Source organism: Rhincodon typus, chromosome 10, assembly GCF_021869965.1.
Source record: "Rhincodon typus isolate 14 chromosome 10, sRhiTyp1.1, whole genome shotgun sequence".
Taxonomy (NCBI): domain Eukaryota; kingdom Metazoa; phylum Chordata; class Chondrichthyes; order Orectolobiformes; family Rhincodontidae; genus Rhincodon; species Rhincodon typus.
Genome location: NC_063341.1, coordinates 68,479,889 through 68,504,370, shown reverse-complemented (window position 1 = coordinate 68,504,370; position 24,482 = coordinate 68,479,889). Strand labels below are relative to the sequence as shown.

General features: G+C 41.3%; 1 protein-coding gene across 1 annotated transcript in view; it reads left to right on the top strand.

The window, feature by feature from the left end:
- Positions 1 to 2,751: 2,751 nt before the first annotated feature.
- Positions 2,752 to 24,482, top strand: part of LOC109936965 (serine/threonine-protein kinase N2-like) — a 53,904-nt gene continuing 32,173 nt past the window's right edge. Inside the window, exons 1-2 of the mRNA XM_048601545.1 lie at positions 2,752 to 2,804; positions 21,062 to 21,182. Coding sequence (XP_048457502.1) covers positions 2,752 to 2,804; positions 21,062 to 21,182 — 174 coding nt within the window. The remainder of the gene's footprint in view (positions 2,805 to 21,061; positions 21,183 to 24,482) is intronic.

Genomic DNA, 24,482 nt, shown 5'->3' with positions numbered 1-24,482 from the left:
TTTGTTAGTACTTGATTCCACAGCTACCTATCACCATCCAATATGCTGATCAACTAGCTGTTGTTTGTATCTGAATTATAGGAACACAGGATCGGTGGGAAGCCATTTAGCCTTTGAACCTGGACTGTTGTCTTTGAGAGATTTTAGTTCATCCAGGAATGTACTCTGTAACTGATTTTAACCTGGCTTCCTTTTGTTTTTTTTAAAAAATCAGATTTAAAATTAATAATTGATTTAGTGACAATTGCCTTTTTGATCAGAACTGTTCTAAGTTCCTACCAATCTTTTTAGAAGTATTTCCTAATTTCATTCCTAAAAAGTCTGACTCTAATTCTGGGAGCAAATTACTTCAGATGCTGGAATCTGTACTGAAAACTAAAAATGCTGGAAATCACAGTGGTTCACACAACATCTGTGAAAGGAAAGCAAGCTAACATTTCAAGTCTAAATGACTTCAGAGCTGTTTCAGCAGCTGTGTTGAAGAGTCATCTAGACTCAATTTTAGTTTGATATCTCTCCACAGATGCTGCATGACCCACTGATTTTCAGCATTCTTTTTTGTTTTCTGACTCTAATTCATTTGGGCTGTTCCAATCATTACCATTCTAATGCATTAACCAATCGTCAGCATTAATTTCTTTCCTATCTATCTATGTTCTCCTTGGAAACATTTTTGAATTTAGTTCAGTAAATTGCAATTTGGGAAATGATTGCTTAAACTGTTGTTCGCACTCTCAAATCCTGTGAATCCTTCCTAAGGTTGTGATACTTGTAAATGCTATAGGTGTGGTCTGACCAAAGATGCTTTGATACCTGAAATATAACAAGAATTGATTGAGATGGGAGAAGTTGATATAAAAGCCAGGGTTCCATTAGCCTTGACCTCGCACTTACCTATTTTGAAATTCATTAGCCACAGTTTGTTTTGTTTGCTTAATCTGAGCATCTCATTTGTAATATTGTACTCCTATCTACACAGCTTGCATTACTTGAGGGCTTTTGTGGCATTGTAGCATCCATACCTCTGAGCCAGAGACCTTGTTTGAGTCCCACCTGTTCCAGAGATGTCATAATGCTTTTGAACAGGTTGATCAAAAATATCTAAAATGTTGCCTAAGGCTGATCTTGTAGTTGGCCATGGATACAGTAATGAAAAGTGTCTATTTATGGCTCCTGTACTGCAGTGATAGTGTCTTTCCTTACTTAGAGTCGTAGAGACATACAGCATGGAAACAGACCCTTAGGTGCAACTCGTCCATGCCGACCAGAGGTCCTATATAAATCTAGTCTCATTTGCCAGCATTTGGCCCATATCTCTCTCAACCCTTCCTATTCATATACCCATCCAGATGTCTTTTTTAAATATTGTAATTGCACCAGCCTCCACCACTTCCTCTGCAGCTCATTCCATAAACACACCCCTCTGCATGCAAAAGTTGCCCCTTAAGTCCCCCCCTTTCATATCTTTTCTCTTTCACCTTTAAACCTATGCCCCCTAGTTTTGGAGTCCTTGCCTACTGCCTCTTAAGCCCTTGGAGAAGATCTGGTCCAAAGGGGTTTGTAACACTTCAGTCCCAATAGCTTAATTGTTTCTTTTGGTTTTTTTCTTTATTCATTCACGGGGTGTGGGCATCGCTGGCCAGGCAGCATTTATTGCCCATCGCTAATTGCCCAGAGAGCAGTTCAGAGTCAGCCACGTTGCTGTGGATCTGGAGTCACGTGTAGGCCAGACCAGATAAGGATGGCAGTTTCCTCCCCTAAAAGACAATAGTGAACCAGATGGGTTTTTCCGACAATGAATCCATGGTCATCATTAGATTCTTAATTCCAGATATTGATTGAATTCAAATTCCACTATCTGCCGTGGCAGGATTTGTACCCAGGTCCCCCGAACATTTTGTGACTCTCTGGATTAACAGTCCAGCGATAATACCAGTAGGCCATCGCCTCGCCCTTGTGTGATGATAATTTTCAAAATTAGCTTCCTTGGAATGCTTGACATGGTGACCTCTGTGCTGTAGAGTTGGGCTCAAAGTAAATATTCAACATGTATGCTATTCCCTTATTTTCATTGACAATGAGCAATACCAATTTTTAGCTTTGATCACAACATTGACAAGCAATTTAACCATGAGAGCCAAGGCTTATTCTGTTTTCATTTGAGATCTGCATGCCCACTTTTAATAGTGCATATGACAGTAGCCAAGTGACCATGGCTAATTCTGGGAACGCCTCTACTACCCAAATTAAGAGCTAACTAGCACCAATGAAGAGTCAGACTTTAGATCTTCCTGGCTAATAAGGCTCAGCAACTGCTATTACTAGTTGGCACATTGGGAAGAGCCACAAGACTTGCCATTCCAGTCATTCTTTGGACCAGTAAGATTATACACTGACACCAGTTACGTGCCTGTTAAATTGACTCCAAAAGGAATGCAGGTTTAACCCAGAGATTGATTGGGATCATAACTATCTTGTTATGAAAGGCCATTAGTGGATGTCTATGGGGCAAGAAAGGCAAAATAAAAAGTATACTTCGCACTTGAAGGAAATAAGTTTCTTATTCAAACAGAATAAACTCATGTACTACTATTATTGATTCAGGAATTAATGTTCAAAATGGTAGCAATAGGAACAAACGAAGAATAATGAAACCTCAGTTTTGAAACAAGAACAGCCGAGGCCCGTGAAGAAATGCGGCAAATATATAAAACTAGTGCCGTAGAAATGTCTCTTATACTCCCATGAAAAATGACGTACCTCCGTCAAGAGTCAAAAGCTGATAGACATCATCTGTTCAGAGAGTAAGTTCTTCAGCAAAAAAACTAAGATCCGAAGACAAAACCAGAGCTCCAGTGTAGGGGAGTAAAGTTGCAAGAAACATTAAGTTATGAGGAATTAGTTCAGCTTTCTCTTTATTTTTATATTAAAAAGGGGGTTGGTGGTGTAAGGGGAGGGAAGAGAGGAAAAATTTGGCATGGAGAACTTGGAAATAATAGAATCCCGCTTAGGTTATCTGTTCTTGTGTCTGATTGGCACTCAAGGGAAGCGGTAATTGTAGATGCTTATCTATGGTTGTGATGTGAACGATGTGCAAGTGGCCCAAAATTATATAACATCAAACTGGACTTGGTACTTTTCCATTTATTGCATTTGGAAAAATCTGGTGGGAAGGAAAGATTTCTGTACTTGTACAGAATTATGACTTCTCACAACACCGAAGTGTGTTACTTGGCATATACATGGATAAGATGGCACAAGCAATCCTGTCTTTTTTTTTAAGAAAGAAAAGGCTCAAGAATATTGGTAGATGAATAGCATCATTGAGTGTTCAGATAGCAACCAGAGAGAAAATTGAAAGAGATAACATTGGGCGATGAAGGGAATTATGGAAAATAAGAGAGTTTGCCTCATTATCACACTTTCCTTGCCCAGAATATTAATTTGGACGGCAGAGACAATGCTGTTGTTGGGGAGCTTGCAAAGAGAATATTTTTAAATGGAGGTGTCTGTGGGACTAAGGGGCAGCTTGATTGAATGAGAGAAATGCTAGGGCAAATGCTTTCCAGTTACTGAAGCAGACATTTGGAAACTAAATACTGCATGCAACAAAGGGATAAAAGAAGTAACCAGGACTAGGCTGCAAAAACTAATGATGCAAAGCCTGTAATGTAAGCTTCAAGGAGCAAATTGAGACTTTAGTAGAGTGAAGTAATGGCAGGAAACAATTAGGTTGTGCCAATGGATCTCCTAACTGGATGATTCCAGTATAGGAAAGAAACTTGCTAGAAACTGACCCAAATTTGTGTTTGGATGTTTGTCTTGCACATTGACAGTTGCACTAAACAAAGTAGGAAATATGCTTGTGACATTGAAGTAATCAAAGAAACTTGGTTGTTAGTGATGTGAACAATTTCAGAACAGCAGTGTTCTATTTGCAAGCACAATCCTGAACTTCTGATCATTCATTTTAATTTTCCACTGTTTTCTCACTTAGAATTATGTTTTTGAACTGCACTGTTCCAGTGAGTCTTGATGCAAGTTTCTGGAAAAGCATTTCTTCTTTCAGTTGAGCAGTTTACAGCCTTCTGAGCTTAATATTGAGTTCAGTAATTCCTGACCATAAATTCTTGTCTGTCATTGGCTTTCCATTTTTTCTTTGCTTATTTTCTTTCCTTTTGTCAATAGACTTGCCCCATCTCTGTTTGCTTTCAGGTAACAATTTCAGTCATCTAGCTTCTACTCCCTTATTTCACCCTTGTTCTACCCAGATTCTGCTCAAAACCTATGACATTTCTAACTTCCCAGTCTGGGGAAAGATTATGGATCTGAAATGTTAATTCTGTTTCACTCTCCATGAATCCTGCAGAACATGCTGAGTTTCTCCCCCCAGCACTTTTTTTTTTAATTTCAGATTCCTAACGTGTGTGGTATGTTGCTTTTCAATTAATAATTATTTCTGCTTAAGTGCAGGCGAACATCTCCTGATTAGGAAAAATCTTTTCACATAGTAAGTGGATAGAATTTGGAGTGTAGTGTTTGTGTGGAGGCAGGGTCAGTTGAAGCTTTCCAAATTGGAAATTCAATTGTTATCAGAAAAGGAAAAAATACAGAAAGAAAAGGGAAGTAGCCTTAGGTGAATTGTTCCTTCAGTGGCCTAGCATAGATGTGATAGCTGGAATATCCACCAGTGCTACAACCATTCTGTAATTCTGTTAGCAGTAGTAAGTAATACATTTCTCTTGTCTTCAACTGAATATAATAAAAGTCTGGATTTTTGCTTAAATGAAGACAGATAAGTACATTGTAAGCTTAAAATCTCTTGGTAAGGTTGATAATGTGAGAGAAGAAGTAGATCGTACAATCCTCTAACACTGGTGAGGTGAGGTGTACTATGAGACTTCGCCCTGTTAAAATCCTGGCAGATAATTAAAGCACAAGATAATTGACATACATACCACTGAGTTGCTGGTGGTCGTGTGGGTCTTAGAAAATAAAGAACAATACAGCACAGAAACAGGGCTTTTGGCTCACCAAGACAGCACCAATACATGATGCTTTTCTAAACTTAAAAATCTTTTGTGTCTTTGTGGTCCCTATCCCTCTATCTCTGCCTATTCATATCTGTCAAGATGTCTCTTAAACATTACTATTGTATCCAGATCCAGCTCCAGCTCCAGCTCCACCTCCAGCCATGCGTTCCAGGCACTTACCCCACCTTATTCTTAAACCTATGTCCCTTAGTAATTGACATTTCTATCCTGTGAAAGAAGCACCAACTATCCATTCTGTCTATGCCTGATAATTTTATAAACTTCTATGAGGTAACCCCTCATCTTTCAGCCTTCAAGTGAAAACACAGCAAGCTTGTCCAATCTCTCCTCATAGCTAATGCCCACCAAACTAGGCAACATCCTGATGAATCGTTTCTGTATACTGTCCAAAGCCTTCCTATCTATCTTCTCGTGTGGCAACTAGAACTGTACGCAGTTCCAAATGTAGCTTAACTATAAAGTTCTAAACAGCTGTAACATGACTTGCCAATTTCTATACTCTATTCCCTGACCAAAGAAGGCAAGCATGCTTTAAACCACCTTATACCTTTTTCATTGCTACTTTCAGGGAACTGTGGACCTGTGTGCCTAGATCCCTCTGTATGCTGATGTTACTAAGGGTTCTGCCATTTACTGTATACTTGCCTCCTGCATTTGATCTTCCAAAATGCATCACCTCACGTTTGTCCAGATTAATCTCCATCTGCCATTTCTCTGCCCAAGTCTCTAGCTTATCTATATCTGTTGTATTCTCTGGCAATCCTCCTCTTTATCCGCAACTCCCTCAATTTTTGTGTCACCTGCAAATTTTCTAATCCTGTTACATACAACAGGGGTCCCAACACTGATCCCTGCAGAACACCACTGGTCTTGTCTCTAGTCTGGTAAACAACCCTTCCACTGTCACTCTGTCTTCTATGACTAAGCCATTTCTGTATCTATCGTACCAGCACACCACAGCTCCCATGTGACTTCATCCTTTGCATCAGCCTGCCATGAGGGACTTTATCAGAGGCATTGCTAAAGTCCGTGTAGACCATATCTACACGCTGCCCTCATCGATCATATTTGTCACTTCCTCAAAAAAAACTTAATCAGGTTTTTGAGAGAGTACCTTCTCTGCATTAAGTCATGCAGCCTATCATTAATAAGCCCATATTTTCCCAAATGTGAGTGAATCCTATCCCTAAGAATCTTCTCCACTAATTTCTCTACCACTAGCACAAGGCTCACTGGCGTGTAATTTCCTGGATTATTCTTGTTGCCCTGATTAAGCAAAGGAACAGTGTTGGCTATTCTCCACCCTCTGGGATCTCTCCTGTGACTAAAAAAGGCACAAAGATTTTGTACAAAGTCCCAGCAATTTCCTCGTTTACCTCCTGCAACATTCTGGGATAGATCTGATTAGGTACTGGGAACTTGTTTACCTTAATGCTTTTTACAACACCCAATACCACCTCCTTTTATTTAAAGTGACATGCCCCAGAATATAAATATGCCTCTCCTGAGACTTCCATCCACTATGTCCTCCTCCTTTGTGAATATTGTTGCAAAGTATTTTGTAAGGGCCTCACCCACTTCCTGCAGCTCCACCCTTAAATTCCCTTCTTTGTCCTTGAGTGGACTTACCGGTATAGCTGGTATTTAGGTTCTGTATCTAGAACTGCATCCTTACACATGGGTGGAAGGGGCACTTCATAAGTGAAATTGCTCCATTCCCTTCTCCAAGCAGAGTATTTAATTGAGTTGTAGTGAACTATAACAGTAATAGAATTTTGTAAGCTTGACCTTAATAAACCAGTGCAGCTTTGCCCTTGTTTTTTTTTTGTTTTTTTTTCAGTATCTAGTGTTAAAGGTTTGTAACACAGATGTTAATCAATCTATCGAGAATTATCCATTTTCTTTTCCCACACGTGGAAGCGATTTTATAAATCAATTACGTTTTTAACCCAATTTTTGTATCTTTTAACAGTTCTATACAGAAGATTGCAAGTGTAGGCTATTAGAAAGTAACTGAGGATTTTTTCAATGGCGTGACTAAAAACAATATACAATCATTTTATATGAAACATCATGAAAGGTATTGTAAACATTGTTCATTTGAGAGACTGTGGGGAAAGGGTTTTTGTAACTAAATTGATTCTCTCCGTTTCCAATACCCAACTGTATGCTTCCAGAACAGAAAGTTGACAAACAAGCCAGAATGATAGTGAATCACGAACAAAAACAAAGTTGCTGGAAAAGCTCAGCAGGTCTGGCAGCATCTGTGAAGGAGAAAACAGAGTTAACGTTTCGGGTCTGGTGACGCTTAGTGAATCACCTTCACCTCTGTCTTTGAAACCATGGCCAGCAGAGTCAAATGTAGCAACTTGAATGGCCTCTGTTCAGAGCTTATAAGTCACCTGATGGCGGTGTTTTGTTGTCTCAGAGGTAGCAAGAACTGCAGATGCTGGAGCCAGAGACAACACAGTGTGGAGCTGGAGGAATACAGCAGGCCAGGCAGCATCAGAGGAACAGGAAAGTTGACGTTTTGGGTCTGGACCCTTCTTCAGAAATGGGGGAGAGGGAAGGGAGCTGGAAAATAAATAGAGGAGGGGTTGGGCTCGGGAAGGTAGGTGGGATGGTGATAGATGAATGCAGGTAGGTAGTGGTGGGAATTGGTCAGTGGGATAGGTAGGGCGGATAGGTGGGAGAAAAGATGAACAGGTTGTGTCAGTTCAAGGAGGTGAGAGGGAGGATTGGACATGAGATGAGGCCAGGGGTGGGGAGGTTTTAAAACTGGTAAAATCTACGTTTAGGCCATCGTTCTGCAGGCTCCCGAGGTGGAATATGAGGTGTTGCTCCTCCAGTTTGTGGGTGGTGTCGTTGTGACACTGGAGGAGGCCCCCGGGGGGCACATCTCCCCGAGAGGGCGGGGGGGGGGGGGGGGGGGGTGCGGAGTTGAAATTGTTCGTGACCGGAAGGTGTTGTCAATTGCTGTGTACAGAGCATAGATGCTCTACGAAACAGTCTCCAAGTCTCCGCTTGGTCTCACTGATGTAGAGGAAGCAGCATCAGGAGCAGCGGATACAGTCGACCAAGTTGTGCAGGTGAACCCCGTTCTGATATGAAAGGTTTGTTTTGTGCCTTGAATGGAGGTCGGGGGGAGGTGTAGAGACAGGTGTAGCACTTCCTGCAGTTTCAGGGAAAGGTGCCGGGTGTGGTGGGGAGTGTACAGCAGACGAGGGAGTCTCAGAGAGAGTGCTTTGTATGAAAGTCAGGTAGGTATGGGGAGGGAAATATCTCTTTGGTTGTGTGGTCAGATTGTAGGTGGAAGTGGCGGAGAATGATACGCTGGATGCAGAGTTCGGTGGGGTGATATGAGGACAAAGGGAGTTCTCTTTATTTTTGTTGGGGGAAGGGGCTATGAGGACAGAGGTGTGGGAAGCGCAAGAGATGCAGTTGAGGGCGTTTTCGATCACCGGAGGGGGAAACTTATGGTCTTTGAAATAGGGGGATATCTGGGATGTTTGGGAATGGAATGCCTCATCTTGGGAGCAGACGTGACGGAAGTGGGGGAATTGGGAACAGGGGATTGCATTCTTGCAGAAGGGTGGGTGAGAGGAGGTATAGTCCAAGTAGCTGTGGGAGTCAGTGGGCTTGAAATAGATATCAGTTTCGACGTGGGCACCAGTGATGGAGATGGAGATGTATCGAAGATAGTCCAGGTGAATTTGAGGTTGGGGTGAAAGTGTTAGTAAAGTTGATGAACCGATCAAGCTCCTTGTGGCAGCACGAGGCAGTACCGATACAGTCACCGATGTAGCGGGGGAATGGTGCCAATGTAAGAACGGAAAAGGGACTGTTCCACATATCCTACAAGGAGGCAGGCATAGCTTGGGCTCGTGCGGGTGCCCATGGCCATTTCCCTTCGTCTGTAGGAAGTGGAAGTTGCCTTTGTTTGATGTCATTTGACAGCATTGGCAAATTTGGCTGCATTGTAGTTGTAGACTCTGGTGTCATAAGCAAGAATCTTTTGTATTAGTAAACAACATAAGATCGAATGTATTTTGGATAACTAAAAAAAGCAATTTGGGAAGTATTCAAGGGTGTAACCACTTCTATTTGAGTTCTCTTAGAGATTGTCATGTTATTCAGAAACACTTGAGTGTTTTTATACAAAATATTTAGCACATCAGATAGGTTTAATGCAGTGAAATGAACTTAGCTAAATAATAAACTGGATAGAGGTACATTTCCAAATTAAATCAGTTTAGATATGAGCAGAATTTTTATGTAGTTAGAGTGGATAATATTTTTTGGAACAGCTTTTCCTTTCACTATTGAGCTGTGATGTAATGTTTGTTTTGAATCTCCACGGAGTTTGACTCATTGCTTGGTACAGACAATCTTATCCAGTCATTCCATATTGTGATTATGCTAACGCGTAGCTTCTTGATCATCTCTGGACCACGTCAATAATATTCTAAGATTTTATATCCTCTTTAGTTGATTGAAAATTGGATTTATCACTTCTCTATGGGCTTATTTGTAATGAGCTCAAATATTATGTCTTAATGACAAATTGATTCTCTGGTCTGGCATGAAAGCTGTAAGATTGTCATTTTACCACCTGTAATGATCACTGTCAAAAAGACTTTGACTGGTTACTGGATATTTTCGGTTGCTGTCAGTCGCCTACTATGGAGATCACACAAAGTTAGAATTACAGCTAAGTCCGATAAGACACCAAGATTGTGAATGGCCTGATACAAGCTATTTGGGGAGGGGGCTAGGTGGAATCAGTGCTAAGTGTATGGAGACTTAGCAAGACTCTATTTTATATCCAGCCATGTGATATCTGTACTTGAATTGGCAACACTGGCATAATGTAATATAAGGCACCTTAAGTAAGTGTCTCGCTTTTATAATATGGGAGTGCTGAACGGCCATTGGGAAGTGAAGTGAACCTGACACCTTGGAAAACCTCCTTTCTTCGAAAGAAAGATAACTGACTCTTTTATGATGCTAAGTCCAGATACCATTTTTTTTGGACTTGTAGTCCCTGTCTTCTGTAGGTCAAGTCTATGCAGGGGTAAGTGAGCTATCCAGAATCGGAAATGGTATCTTCTCTGACGTTGATGTGTTATCCCTGCTGACCTTTTTCCCCCATTAAGGCCCATGGGTCTTTACTGAATTGCTTCCATTCTGATACATTCCATCATCTCCAGTGTTTCTTATGCCATCTTAAGCACTGTTGTCTCTGGAGTTTCCCAAACATCTGTGCTTGGTCACTTTATTCTAATCCGATTTGTTAGTACCTATACTACAGACTTGCTACTGATTCCACCCTCCTCCAAAGTTTAACCAAACTGTTTATTTGCATTTTTGCATCTTATTAATTCTAAGATGAAAAGAAGTCTAAACCCATATCTACTCTGTCACAATGGCTACCCAATTTTAACTCTTAACATTGTCAGCCTCCAGTCCCTGCCTCAGTTCATTAGTTGTTGGAAACCTTCACCCATAAGCCCTAGTCACCTGTTAATCTTGACTATTTGCCATTCACTTGGCTTGCCTCAAAATCCAGAAAACTCCACTCTGGATGATTTTAGTTTTCAGCTTTCCCAATACCTAACTTTTCAAAAAGATTTTATATCCCTTTTGTAGCTATGCCTTATATTAGCCACATGTTTCTCGAGCCTTACAATGCTGTCTCTTATCTCTTCATTCTTCTGATCCTGGCTCTTCTGCATGTCTTCTTTACTGTCTACTTGTTTCTGTGCTTTTAACTGCCTAGTCCTGTGGTCTAGTGGAATTCTATCCTAAACCTCTTATTTTCCATCTTCCCACTCCTCTTTTAAGACTCTTCTTTCAAAATCGCTGCATCACCAAGCTTTGATTGCTGGTCCGAAGCCAGAGAAATTGGGAGGGAACTTCTTTTGTTTTCATTACCTTCTGATTTTCTTTGTTAAAATCCATGTATGTATAGTGTCTTGTATCTAAAGGAAAGGAGGCATTGTTGTTTTATTTGAATTCAGTAACTTGTTTGTGTCAGCATGCTGACACAAACAACTTAATTTTTTTCTGTCTTTCTCCATTGCAGCCTCTTCAGTTTTGGCTCTTACCTAGCGATGATATCCAAGTCAAAAGTTAATAGTGCTCTTAGTCGAAATTCTGGTAGTCTTGGTTTTGGTCTGCTACTGGAGTCCTTAAAGCATATTCTATCCTTATCACCACCTTAGTTTTGACTTGCTGTTACCCCTTTAATTTGACAGGTTACCTGCAATGGCAATATAAATCTGATACCACTTTTTTGTTTTAAACAGTCAAGTTTTAGAGTGGTGTATGCTGCACTGTAACAGTTGATTAAAGCTGACGCGTGATAAAGGGCCTGGACCAATGATCTTGTTGATGTCTGTATGCAGACTTGACATGACACCTTGACCATTAGCACATAGGTTTTAATAAAAACCGAAAGAACTGCGGATGCTGTAAATCAGGAACAAAAACAAAGTTGCTGGAAAAGCTCAGCAGGTCTGGCAGCATCTGTGAAGGAGAAAACAGTTAACATTTCGGGTCCGGTGACCCTTCCTCAGATCAGTTCTGAGGAAGGGTCACTGCACCCGAAACGTTAACTCTGTTTTCTCTTTCACGTAGGTTTTAATGTTGGTTTTCTGGCTACAGCTATAATAGCATGGCACCAGCCAGAAAGATAATGAAGTTATCAGGATTTAAATGAAAAAAGCCTCGATATAGTGACTTGATCAAGGTATAGTGATAGTAGAAACTGCCGATGCTGGAGAATCTGAGATAACAAGATGTAGAGCTGGATGAACATAGCAGGCCGAGCAGGAAAGCTGACGTTTCCGGTCTGGACACTTCTTCAGAAGGGTCCAGACCTGAAACGTCAACTTTCCTGCTCCTCTGATGCTGCTTGGCCTGCTATGTTGATCGAGATATAGACGGGTACAGCTGTGCAAATCGAACATATTGAAGCTGGGTACGATAACTACTTTGAATTTGTGGAGTGGGAGATGATGTTTTTGTGCCTTCGGCTGCTGAATATGATGCACATGTGTAAGTAGTAGCTTCTGGTGCATGTGGTCTTCTGTAATTTTGTCTGCAATTACCCTAATCTCTCATCCTGAGGGTGAACCTAGCACCTAACTCTTCAGTACAAGGGTGATGCAACCTGCTTTGTGTTCTTGATCAGTATTTGATCTTCCCCTCAGACTAAGAATTAGGCCGAATTGTTCAGGAGAGACTTTAGGAAGCACTCCCGTACATAAAGGGTGATAGATGTTTGGAACTGTCTTCCAAAACAGCACTCAGTGCTGGATCAGTTGTTAATTTTAATAAAAAAGTTCTCTCAGATTTAAGGGAAATGGGCCAAAGACAGGTATATTGAGTTGGGCTACAGATCCCCTAACCATGATCTCATTGGAACAGGCTCAATGGGCTGAATGGACCTAGTCCTGTTCCTATGCTTTTATTGCTGATTTATATTTTTTTATGAATTATTATAGTGAGCACCAAAAATCTCATACAACATTTCGAATTTATACATTTCCTTTAGCATAGTCATAACATCCTGAAACACCTCAGAAGCATTACAAACAACATTTCATGCTGAGCCACATGAGATATTGAAGCAGATGACAAAAGGTTGATCAAAGAGGTAGGTTTGAAGTAAATACTTAAGAAGGATTGAGGTTAAGAAATAGAGGTCCATGGAATGAATTCTAGAACTTAGTCTTAGCAGTGAATATGTGGCTACCAATAGTACAGCAAAAAAATTAGATGTATTCAAGGTTGGAATTGGAGGAATGTAGGTCTCTGGGAAGGTTTTATAGATAGAGGAGATTTGGTAGCAAACTGTGAAGGAATTTGACAACAAAGACAAGTTTTAAAATCAGGAAATTGGTTAATTTGAGCAAATGTAAATCAGTACAGGCAAGTGGTGGATGAACTCTGTCCATGTCAGGATACAAAGAGTAAACTTTAGGAGGAACTTGTGGAAGATGAGGCTGGCTAGAGGTTTGTTGCAGTAGTGATAGAGGTAACAAGCATTGATGGTTTCAGCAATGGGTGAACCTAGGTAGGGCCTGTCCTTTTGTTTTAATGTCAGCATGATGGTATCCTTGTTAGAAAATAGCATCAAATGAGACTTTTCACCCCCATAATTTTTGAAGTTCGTGGGGTTATGAGGATGCCTGTATTTTAAATAATGCTATAGGAAGGATATTATTACATTGGGGAGGGTTTCAGAAAAGATTTACCAGGATGTTGCTGGGATTGGAGGGTTTGAGTTAAAAGGATAGGCTGGAACTTTTTTCACTGGCGCATGGGAGGTTGAGGGGTGACCTTTTTGTAGGGGTTTATAAAATCATGAGGGTAAGATAAGCAAAGGTGTTTTCCCTAAGGTGGGGGAGTTCAAAATTAGGGGTTAACAAGGTGTAGAGCTGGATGAATATAGCGGACCAAGCAGCATCAGAGGAGCAGAAAATTTTCTGAAGAATGGTCCAGACCCGAAACGTCAACTTTCCTGCTCCTCTGATGCTGCTTGGCCTACTGTGTTCATCCAGCTCTTCACCTTGTTATCTCAGATTCTCCAGCATTGGCAGTTCCTACTCTCTCAAAATTAGGGGGAATTTTTTAAGATGAGGAGAAGGATTTAAAAGGGACAAGAGGAGCAACTTTTTCACACATTGGTTTCTGCGGAATGAATTGTTGGGGCTAGCAATGGATGCAGGTGCAGTTACAACATTTTTTAAAAGACATTTGGATAAGTACATGAATAGGAAAGGCCATGAGGGATAGGGGCCACACATTGGCAAGTGGGACTAGTTTAGTTGGGAAAATGTTCAGCGAGGGCTAGTTGGACCAAAGGATCTGTTTCCATGCTGTATGATTAGGTTTTGTGGGAGATGTGAAGTTTTCCTTGGTGCCCCTGTGTTTTACTGTTGATGGGGTGACTGCAGGAGGATTCTATGCCTTTATCCATCAGGAATACTGCAATCTTCAAATTGATGCTGTGTCACTAGTGTTAAACCCACATATCTTTCCCACATAATGTAGAACAACTTACTTTCCTTGCAAGGCAGTTTTACAACTTGTTTTTCTAGTTGACACGAGAGACTTCCATCTGCACTTCCAGTTCCTTCCACATGCATCCCTAAGAGTGGTTCCCTTAATCAGCAAATAATCCACAAAATTATGCATTTATAATTCTGTAATTCTGCTGTTTTGGATAAGAGAGTATGTAGTGCTGTATCACGGAATGGCTGTAGCAAAGGAGGTCGTTTGGCCCGTTATATTCATGCTAGCTATCTGCAAGCGCAACTTGGCTCATCCTGCTCCACTGCAATTTCCTCACAGCTGTTTTTACTCTTAGCTACTTACTCCGTTCCCTTTTAAAAGCTGAACGTATGGGAATTGACGCTCCGGCATTTTTCTTTTGTAATCCTAATTGTCCATCGCACAATTAATTAAACAAAAATTTTCTATTTTAAAACCCAAGTTTGGCATTACTTTGTCAACCTTTATTGTCTTTTACAAAGGTCCCTTTTTGATGTACATTCAGCCCTTGGTATTGATTGGGAGGAATAAAAGTTAGATTTCCATTAAAACTGGTTTTGTTTAATAAATGTTAGATCTGGCTCAATCTTTGATAATAATTAAGCTTTGAAATTAAGTTGTTTTGTAACTGACTACATTTCAGAAATAGTAATTTGCTGTAAAGTGGTTTGTGACTTTCAGAAATTGTGTAAGAAACTTTCCAAATGTAAGTCTTTTCTTTTTACCTAAAACAAAGTTGTCAACAGCAACTTGTATTGACCCAGTGCCTTTTAATGTAATAAAATATTCTAGGCACTTCATAGGACCATTACGCAACAAAATATTACACAATGTAAGGAGATATTGGTAGAGATGCTAAAAGATTGATTGCAGATAATTTTTTAAGTGAACATCATAAAGGAACAAAGTAAGGTAGAGGAGCAAAGAGGGTTAAGGAGGGATTTCAAATTTAGATTCTAGGCAGTTGAAGACATGGTCACCAATACTGGAATAATTTAAAATCCAGGACACAGGAGGTGAGAATTAGGGAAGTGTGGGTATGATTGAGAAATGGTTGAGTGTGGGTATGACGGTGGAGATGATTAGAGATAAGGAGAGAGTATGGCATTTTTTTTTTTTTTTTGAGATGTGTTGATATAAAAGAAACTGAGTAGAATTGATGTTTTAATAGCTGTCTATGATGACCCCACACCTGCAAGATTTGCCAAAATAAGACCAGCTTATGGAAAACTTTGAGTGCCAGCCTGGATGAAGTGTGCCAACCAAACTGAAAATCTGTACAGTAATAGACCTAGCCACTCTGCATGTGAGGTTGCATTCGTGAACCAGCATCGAACCAAGAAGCTCAATCACTGATTTAAACAGCATTTAGAAGCTTCTGAAAATTAGATCACAGGCCAAAATGCTTGACATTTTGAGGTGCTTGCTAGAGCTGGCAAACCAAGCATTCCCACTATGTTGAGGCAGTACACAACTGATTTGGGTTAGTCATTGTAGCCAGAATGCAATCCGACCCCACCACCAAAGACATCTTTCCCTCCCCACCCTTATCTGCTTTCCGGAGGGACCACTCTCTCCGTGACTCCCTTGTCCGCTCCACAGTCCCCTCCAGCTCCACCACACCCGGCACTTTTCCCTGCAACCGCAGGAAGTGCTACACCTGCCCCCATACCTCCTCCCTCACCCCCATCCCAGGCTCCAAGAAGACTTTCCACATCAAGCAGATGTTCACCTGCACATCTGCCAATGTGGTATACTGCATCAGCTGTACCTGTTGTGGCTTCCTCTACATCGGGGAAACCAAGCGGAGGCTCGGGGACCGCTTTGCAGAACACCTATGCTCGGTTCGCAATAAACAGACGACATGTCCATCCTGGGCCTCCTGCAGTGCCACAACGATGCCACCCGAAGGTTGCAGGAACAGCAACTCGTATTCCGCTTGGGAACCCTGCAGCCCAATGGTATCAATGTGGATTTCACAAGCTTCACAATCTCCCCTCCCCCTACTGCATCCCAAAACCAGTCCAGCTCGTCCCCGCCTCCCTAACCTGTTCTTCCTCCCACCTATCCCCTCCTCCCACCTCAAGCCGCACCCCCATCTCCTACCGACTAACCTCATCCCGCCCCCTTGACCTGTCCGTCCTCCCTGGACTGACCTATCCCCTCCCTAACTCCCCACCTACACTCGCCTTTACTGGCCCCATCCCCGCCTCTTCGACCTGTTTGTTTCCTCTCCACCTGTCCTCTCCTCTATCCATCTTCTATCCGCCTCCCACTCCCTCCCTATTTATTTCAGAACCCCCTTCCCCTCCCCCTTTTCTGATGAAGGGTCTAGGCCTGAAACGTCAGCCTTTCTGCTCCTATGATGCTGCTTGGCCTGCTGTGTTCATCCAGCCCTGCACCTTGTTGTCCCCTTCATTATAGAAAGGTTGTGTTAGACTAACTTGATTGAAAATGTGATCAGTCGGATATGGAATCGCTTAACCCTGTCTGTTGCAGGCTGCTTATGCTGTTTAGCATGCAGTTAGTCCTGTGGTGTAGCTGCAGAGGATTGACACCTCATTTTTCAAGAATGTCTGGTACTCTTGGCATGCTTGCCTACACTTTTCATTGAACCTGTTGTTTTCCTGGCTGGATGGTTCTGATAGGTGGGCAGTATACTGGGCCTGCAGATCAGATTTATGCTTGAATACAGTTTTGCTTCTGATAGCCTACAGCACTTGGATGCCCAGTCTTGAGTAGTTGGGTCTGTTTGAAATCTATACTATTTAGCACCATGGTAGTGTCACAAAACACAAGGGAGCATCCTCAGTGTGAAGTTAGGACTTTGTCTTTGCAAGAACTGAGTGGTGGCCGCTCCAACCTATACTGTCATGGACAAATGCTTACACAAGGTAGGTTGATGATGATGTGAGGCCAAATAGACTTCTAACTCTTGGTTCCCTCACCACCTGCTGCAGCTATGTCCGGACTCAGCTGGTTTGTTCAGTAGTTGACTAACAAGCCACTCATGATGATGGACGTTGAAGTTTTCCATCTAGAGGGGACGTTAAACGCACTTGTCGTCTTTGTCCAAGTGGTATTCAACATGAAGGAGCACTGGTTCGTTGGCTGAAGGGGGAAATGGCAACTAATAATCAGCAGTAGGTTTCTGTAACTATGATTGACCTGATGTCATAAAATTTTATAATGTCCAGAGTCTGTTGAAGACTCCTAGGGCAAGTCCCTCTTGAACATAATATGGCTGGGTCTGTGCTGTTACTGGAACAAGGTATAACCAGAAGTGGTTGTGATGGTGTCTAGGGAATACTGCACTGCATGATTTTGTGACTCAATACTTCAGGTTGTTGCTTAACTAATCTGTGGGACAGTTCTCTCCATTTTTGTGCAAGGCCCACCCGATGTCGGTAATGACTATATGGGTGATTGGGCTGTGTTTCCTGTTGTTATTTCCATTGGCTAGATCCATGGCAGGTGATCTGTTTAGTTTTATTCCTTTGTTTGGATGCTTGCCAGATTTGAATTGCAAAAGTATTTCCAGCATTATTTAAAAGTTATCAAGGTGATATTAGTAACTTCCTAACTTTAATTTGTTCATATGCTGTATTTAAATCTGTCGAGACATCAGGGGGCTACTGTTTCTAAATATCTTGCTTCAAATTTTTGTATTTTTAAAGTTGAACAAAAAATGCTCCTAAACTTCTTTTTATTATAATTGCCTGCACCAGAAAGATTTATTGGACTACTTTGAATACTAACTGTGATCAATTGATCTCAATTTGATATTGTGGCACCCTTGCTGTTACATGTAATGTTATCTCTGAGTATTATTGTGAACGGACCTGGTTTGATCCTGTATCTGAGAAGCTGATGGGAATCAGAGTGGGTCCACTACAAAGCCACTGACTACTGCAGCTACCTTCATTATAGCTTGTCCTGCAAGGACTTCATCCCGTTCTCCCAGTTTCTCCGCCTACGTCAGAGCTGTTCGCATGATGCCACTTGCCAAAACAGTGGTGCTGACATGGTTTGTTTTGTCCATGTCCATCGTTTCCACCCACTGGTTTACAAGGCCGTCAACTGCATCTGACCTATCACCCGTGCTTATGCCCTTGCACCTTCCCATTGCTCACAACAGCGTGATCGAGTTCCCCTTGTCCTCATTTTTAATCCCACCAGCCTCTGAATTCAAAGGATCATTCTCTGCCATTTCAGACAACTTCAGCAGAATGCCACCACCAAATACATCTTTCCCTGAGTCCGCCATATGCTTTTCGCAGGGATCGATCCCTCTGGGACACCCTGGTCCAATCAATAACCACCAGCACCCCCTCCTTTCCCACAGCACCTTCCCATGTAACTGCAGAAGGTGCAACACCTGCCCCATCACAATCTCCCTGCTCACCATCCAAGGGCCTAAACAGTCTTTCTAGGTGAAACAGCATGACTCTGACCTTCCCACAGCTGGTCATTTTAACACCACATCCTGCTCGTATGCCCACATGTCTGTCCTCAGCATGCTGCAGTGTTTCAGTGAATCACAGCGCAAATTGGAGGAACAACATCTCATCTTCAGACTAGGCATTTTTACAGCCTTCTGGACTTAATATTGAGCTCAACACCTTCAAATTGTGAACTAAGTCCCAATTCTTCCCTTTTTTTTTCCAGCTTGTTAAGTTGTTATCACATCCTCTTTCCCCCCCACTATGCCAGTGGGACTGTCTGTTCATTCAAGCCAGGCAGATGACACACAGTTGTTCTGCCATTCTCAAATAAAATGATTGGAATATCAACATCTTTTCTCCACCAGCACCCCTCCCCACAAAACGATAATATAAATGCTGCCCCCTCCACACTTCACTTCAGCTCTGAAGAGTCGTCTAGACTCAATGTTAGCTTGCACTCTCTCCATGGATGCTGTCTGACTTGCTGTCATCTCCAGCATTTGTTGTTTTCAGTACAGATTCCAACATCTGCAGTAACTTGCCCCTACAGATTACTATTCTAATGTTTTGAAACTTTAGCTCTTTAAAATTACAAACTAAATTTGGGCACTAATCGGGAAAAGCCAGCTTCTTTGGAATTGTGGACTCTAGTGGGTTATGCACACATTGGACCTTGGACCAAGATTTGGTAGAGGGTGTCCTGACTGGTAAACAGGTGTACTGACATTGCTCCTGAATCTCTCTCTAAGTGGCTGCAGCTGACGTGACTGCTCCTTTTCGCTTCTGGCTCCGGTTTAGTCTTGTACTTTGATTTTTTTTATCGTGACTACTGTGAAGGGAACAGTTAAGAATTCAAAAATATGCAAGCATAAGTGTATTCCAGAACAGAATTGGTCGGGATAACAGGAGCATGTATTTCATGCTTGCAGGTGAGCTGTTTTATAAATTGGGTAAATTTGAAAGCTGGGCAAAATGAATATTGTTTTGAGAGAATCTGCAGATAAGTCTGCATTTCACTATGTAACTTGCAGGTTGCATCCTGATTGAGGAAAGGAGCTGAATGAGTGGACTGCTAATTTGAGGAGGCTTTGTGCTATAAGCTCATGCCCATTAAAGATTGGAATGAGACTGCTTGTATTGATTTAATGTAGGACATTTGCCGCTCTCAGGGCTTTTTGCATTAGTACGGAATTAACCTTTGGGTCTTAGGGCTGAAAGGAGAGTGTGCTTAACCTACTTTTCTCACTGGAAGATTTTTTTCTTGGTGGCATTGATTCCTTGTAATACTGTTCTATTTATTTCATGGGAAAACACAAAACTGAATGAGCTGCCAATTTGTTGTGGTCAGTTTTGCGTTTCCTGAAGGCCAATTTTATCCTTTGGTGTCTCTTTGTCTTGGACTTCGGGTTTGGAATACTAAATTTGCTTTTAACCAGCGGTGACTGGGCTTCAGTGCTGGAGCATTGATGTTGGTGACTGAACCATTAGGATCACTCCCAGGCTGATATCAATATTTCAAGGGGTTGCTATCTGAGGATTTTGTTGTTAAATTGCAACTTAGTTGTGCATGCTCACTCACTGTATTGTTGAATGTTTGGTAGCAGACCTATCAAAACTTTGCATTTTAATTATTCTTAAGGACCACGTCCAGCTCACTTAATAAGAACTTTGAAGCAAGAATGCATTTTACAAGAATCTGAGGATTTCTTTATCCTCATCTGGTGTGAGCCGAGACAGCACAGATTAACAGATATGTGATCGCACAGGGGGCTATTGTAAAACTCCCTTGTGAAGGGACAGAGGATTGGTGGTGGAAGTAGGATGAGAAGAGAGAAAGTGAAGCAATCTTTGGGGTTTTGAATGTTTATCTTCACTGATCATCTCTGGCATATTGCAACTAACATATGCTACTATTTGCAACTATTGAACCATCACTTTGACTTGGAGCAGTTAATTCCGTGAATCAACTTGGGGCCTTTCCTAACCTGCATGATGCAGGAGGTTCTTTTACTTGCTGAGTAACTGCTGAAGAATTTCACTTTTATAAGCAGACAGCTGCATCTGGAGCTAACGGTTCACAATCCTGGAAAGATAGATGGCTTCATATTGATCTTCTATCTGGTTTCACCAAATAAGGAGTCCCTACAGTTTGTAACAGGTTCTAATGGTCTTCAGATTTATCATCCAATGTTGATAATGAGCTTTGACCTGGTGTGTATGTGTGCCATAGCCTTTTTAGTTTTTGGCAACCATTAACTAATTTATTGATAGCAAAGAAGTACATGCTCTTTCAAAGATTTTTTTTTTAATGACAATCTTTCTCCAGCACTATCTTAAGAATTGTGTGACTACTTACATTTATGCTATTTGCAAGTTGAATTAAGATAACTAAATATCTTTATTGGGCAATGTGAGATGAAGTCATGAATTTGACATTATGAAATCTGGAAACAATGTTGCATAATGGTGTTTTTTTAACATTTGAACACTTTTTGTTAAAAGAAGCGATACTATTAACATTAAGAAGAAAAAGCAGAGCGGCAGGGTGAATGATAATCAGTGTGACAGGAAAGCTAGAAAATATATGCAGGAGAGTGCAGCAGAAATTAGAACCAGTGTACAAGTAATTAATAACAAAATGTCAAAGCTTAAGGTGCCATACCTGAATGTATGCAGTATTTGCACTGGCACAAATAGAAATAAATGAATATGATTTGATAGCTATTATGGAGACTTGGTTACAGGTGTAACAAGACTGGGAATTGAGTACCCTTGAATACTGAATGTTTCAGAAGAGTAGGTAAAAAAGCAAGCTGGTGGTATAGCTTTACTAATAAAGGAAGCTGTCAGTGCAGCAATGAGTCGTGACATAGATGCAATAGATCATGATGTCGTAACACTTTGGGTGGAAATAAGGCATGGCAAGGGATGAGCATCATGGAGGGCCCCAAACCCCAAGAGGGTGCTGTCTAAGCAGGGCACTTACTATACTTGTGGGCGATTTTTAATTGCATATTGACTGGACGAATCGAATGGGAAAGAGTGACATGAAAAATTAATTTCTAAAGTGCATCAGGAATGCTGCTTAGAGCAGTGTGATGCAGAACCTATTTGAAACATGCTATTTTTAAAAAAAATCATTCATGGAAGGTGGATGTTGCTGGATAAGCCAGCATTTACTGCCCATTCCTAATTTCCCAGATACCAGTTGAGTGTCAGTCACGTTGCTGTGAATCTAGAGTGCCATGTAAGCCAGACTCAAAGGATGGAAGTTTCCCTTCCCTAAAGAACTGTAGTGAATCAGATGGGTTTTATGCCAGTCGACAGTGGTTCCATGGTCACCATTAGACCAGCTTTTCTTCCAGATTTTTTTTGTGTTGAGTTTAAATGTCACCATCTGCCATGGTGAGATTCAAACCTATCTCATCAGAACATCAGCCTGGGGTGTGGGATTGCTTGTCCAGTGACATTGCCACTATATCATTTCATATGACTAGATCTGAAGGGTAATGAGGTTGGATTAATAAGAGATCTCATGGTGAAGGGCATGAATAGCAAAAGTTTGGAGGGATATGAGACAAAAGGAGACAGGTGGGATTAGTTTAGTTTGGGTACGTGGTCATCATGGACTAGTTGGACCGAAGGGTCTGTTTCCATGCTATATGACTTTTGACTTTGAAAGCAATCACAACACAGTAGGATTTCAAATTGAGTTTGAAAGAGAGCAGCTCAAACCAATGCCCTCAATTAAATAAGGGTAATTGGAGAGGTATGAAGAAAGTTGTTTATGGTGAACTGGGATAGTAGGCTACGGAAAAGTCAATGGGTAAGCAAATATTTCATAGAGCTTAGCATATATTTATTCTGAGCAAAAAAACAGACTGAGGAGGAATCACCCCTGGTTAAGAAGGCAGTTGAGAACCGTATCCAGTCAAAAACTAAGGCATACAAACCATGAAAACTAGTGATAAGCCAGAGGCTTAGAAATATTTTCGACAGTCAAGAAGGCACAACGCTGTCTCTCCTTCCTCGCGCAGCTCTGGAAATGTGGCATGTCCATAAGGTCCCTGACCAACTTTATAGATGCACCAAAGCATATTGTCTGGGTGTATAATGGCTTGGTATGGCACTTGCTCTGCCCAGGACAGTGAAACTACAGAAGGTGCTATGCATAGCCCAGACCATCATGGAAGCCAACCTTCAATCCATGGATTCTATTTCCACGGCTTGCTACTGTGGAAAAGCGGCCAACGTTTTCAAAGACCCATTGTTTCCTGGTAACCTCCTACAACCTCTTCCGTCAGGCAGAAGATACAGAAGCCTGAATGCAAGCACAAGCAGGTTCAAGAACAGCTTCTTTCTGGCTGTTATCAGACTGTTGAATGGACTCTAACCTCAAATAATGAAACTTGCAATTTTACCTGTGTGCCTCGAGGTCTTTTTGATCTGTACATCCTTTGCTTGCTGTGATATCTGCCTGTACAACTCATAAAGAGAGCTTTTCACTGTATTTTGGTACATGTGTCAACAAAATAAATTAATCAATCAATCAGGTGCAAATGACAAAAAAGCTAAAAAAAGGAGAAAGTGGACTTTGAAAGCAAATTGGCAAACAGTATGAAAACAACAAGAGCTTCTTGAAAAAGAGTAGCTAAAGTAAGTGTGGCACCCTTGGCTACGTCTGGAATATTGATGACTAGAAAGAGGGATATGGCAGTTGTATTGGTCTTCACAGTCAAGGACACTAAAACTTCCTAAAGGTAATGGATAATCCATGTGCCAACAGGAAGAAAGATCTGGTAACAGTCTGTATCGTGAGAAAGAGTTTGTCAAATGCTAATGCAACTGAATGCAGACAAGTTGCCATGGCCTGCATTCGAGGGTTTTTGAGGAAGTGGCAGCCTCCACTATCTCAGCAGTGATCAAAATATTCCAAAGCTCACTAGATTCCAGGATTGAAAAATTCTCATGTGACACCCCTGTTCAAGAAGGTAGCAAGACAAAAAGCAGGATACTATAGGGCAGTTAGCTTCACATCTGTCATTGGGATGATACTAGAGTCTATTATTAAGGATGAGATGGGGCATTTAGAAAAGCTAAACACAATCAAACTCAATAAAAGCTCTCGGTATTGGGCATCATGTATTACTAAGGATTGAGAATTGGTTAACACACAAGACAGTCTGGATTAGTGGGTCTTGCAAATTAGAACTATTGGAGCACCACAAAGATCAGTCTTGTGGCTTCAATTATTTGCCATCTATATTAATACTTGGAGGAGGGGACAGTGTAATGCATCCAATTTGCTGATCTAGGTGGAGGGCATGTTATGTTGAGGACCCAAAGAATCTTTAATGGGTGCTAAGTAGGTTGAGTGATGGAGATGGCAGCTAGACTTTAATTTAGGAAAATGTAAGATCATGCACTTTAGTAGAAAGATTCAAAAAGCAGACTATTAGTTAAATGGATAAAACATTGTAAAAGGTACAGCGCCCTGGGATTCTTCTGCATGAAACACAAACATTAGCACTGCATGTGCAGCAAGTAATTAAGGCAAATAGAATTTTGACCTTTATTGCTAGAGGGAGTTAAAGTTCAAAAACAGGGTCTTGTTACAACATCAAAGCATGTTGGTCAGGCTGCACCTGGAATACTGCAGTTTTGGACTCCATATTTGAAAGAGAATATACTGGCATTGGAAGCTTTTCAGAAGATTTGTTTAGAGTGTTTGTTTGTTTCCTGGGATGAACTTATCAGAATAGCTAAACAGATTATGCCTTTAATTAATTAGAGTTTTGAAGAATTAGGGATGATCTTAATGAACATACAAGATTCTGAGGCAGAGATAGTAGGAACTGCAGATGCTGGAGAATCCGAGACAACAAGGTGCAGGGCTGGATGAACACAGCAGGCCAAGCAGCAT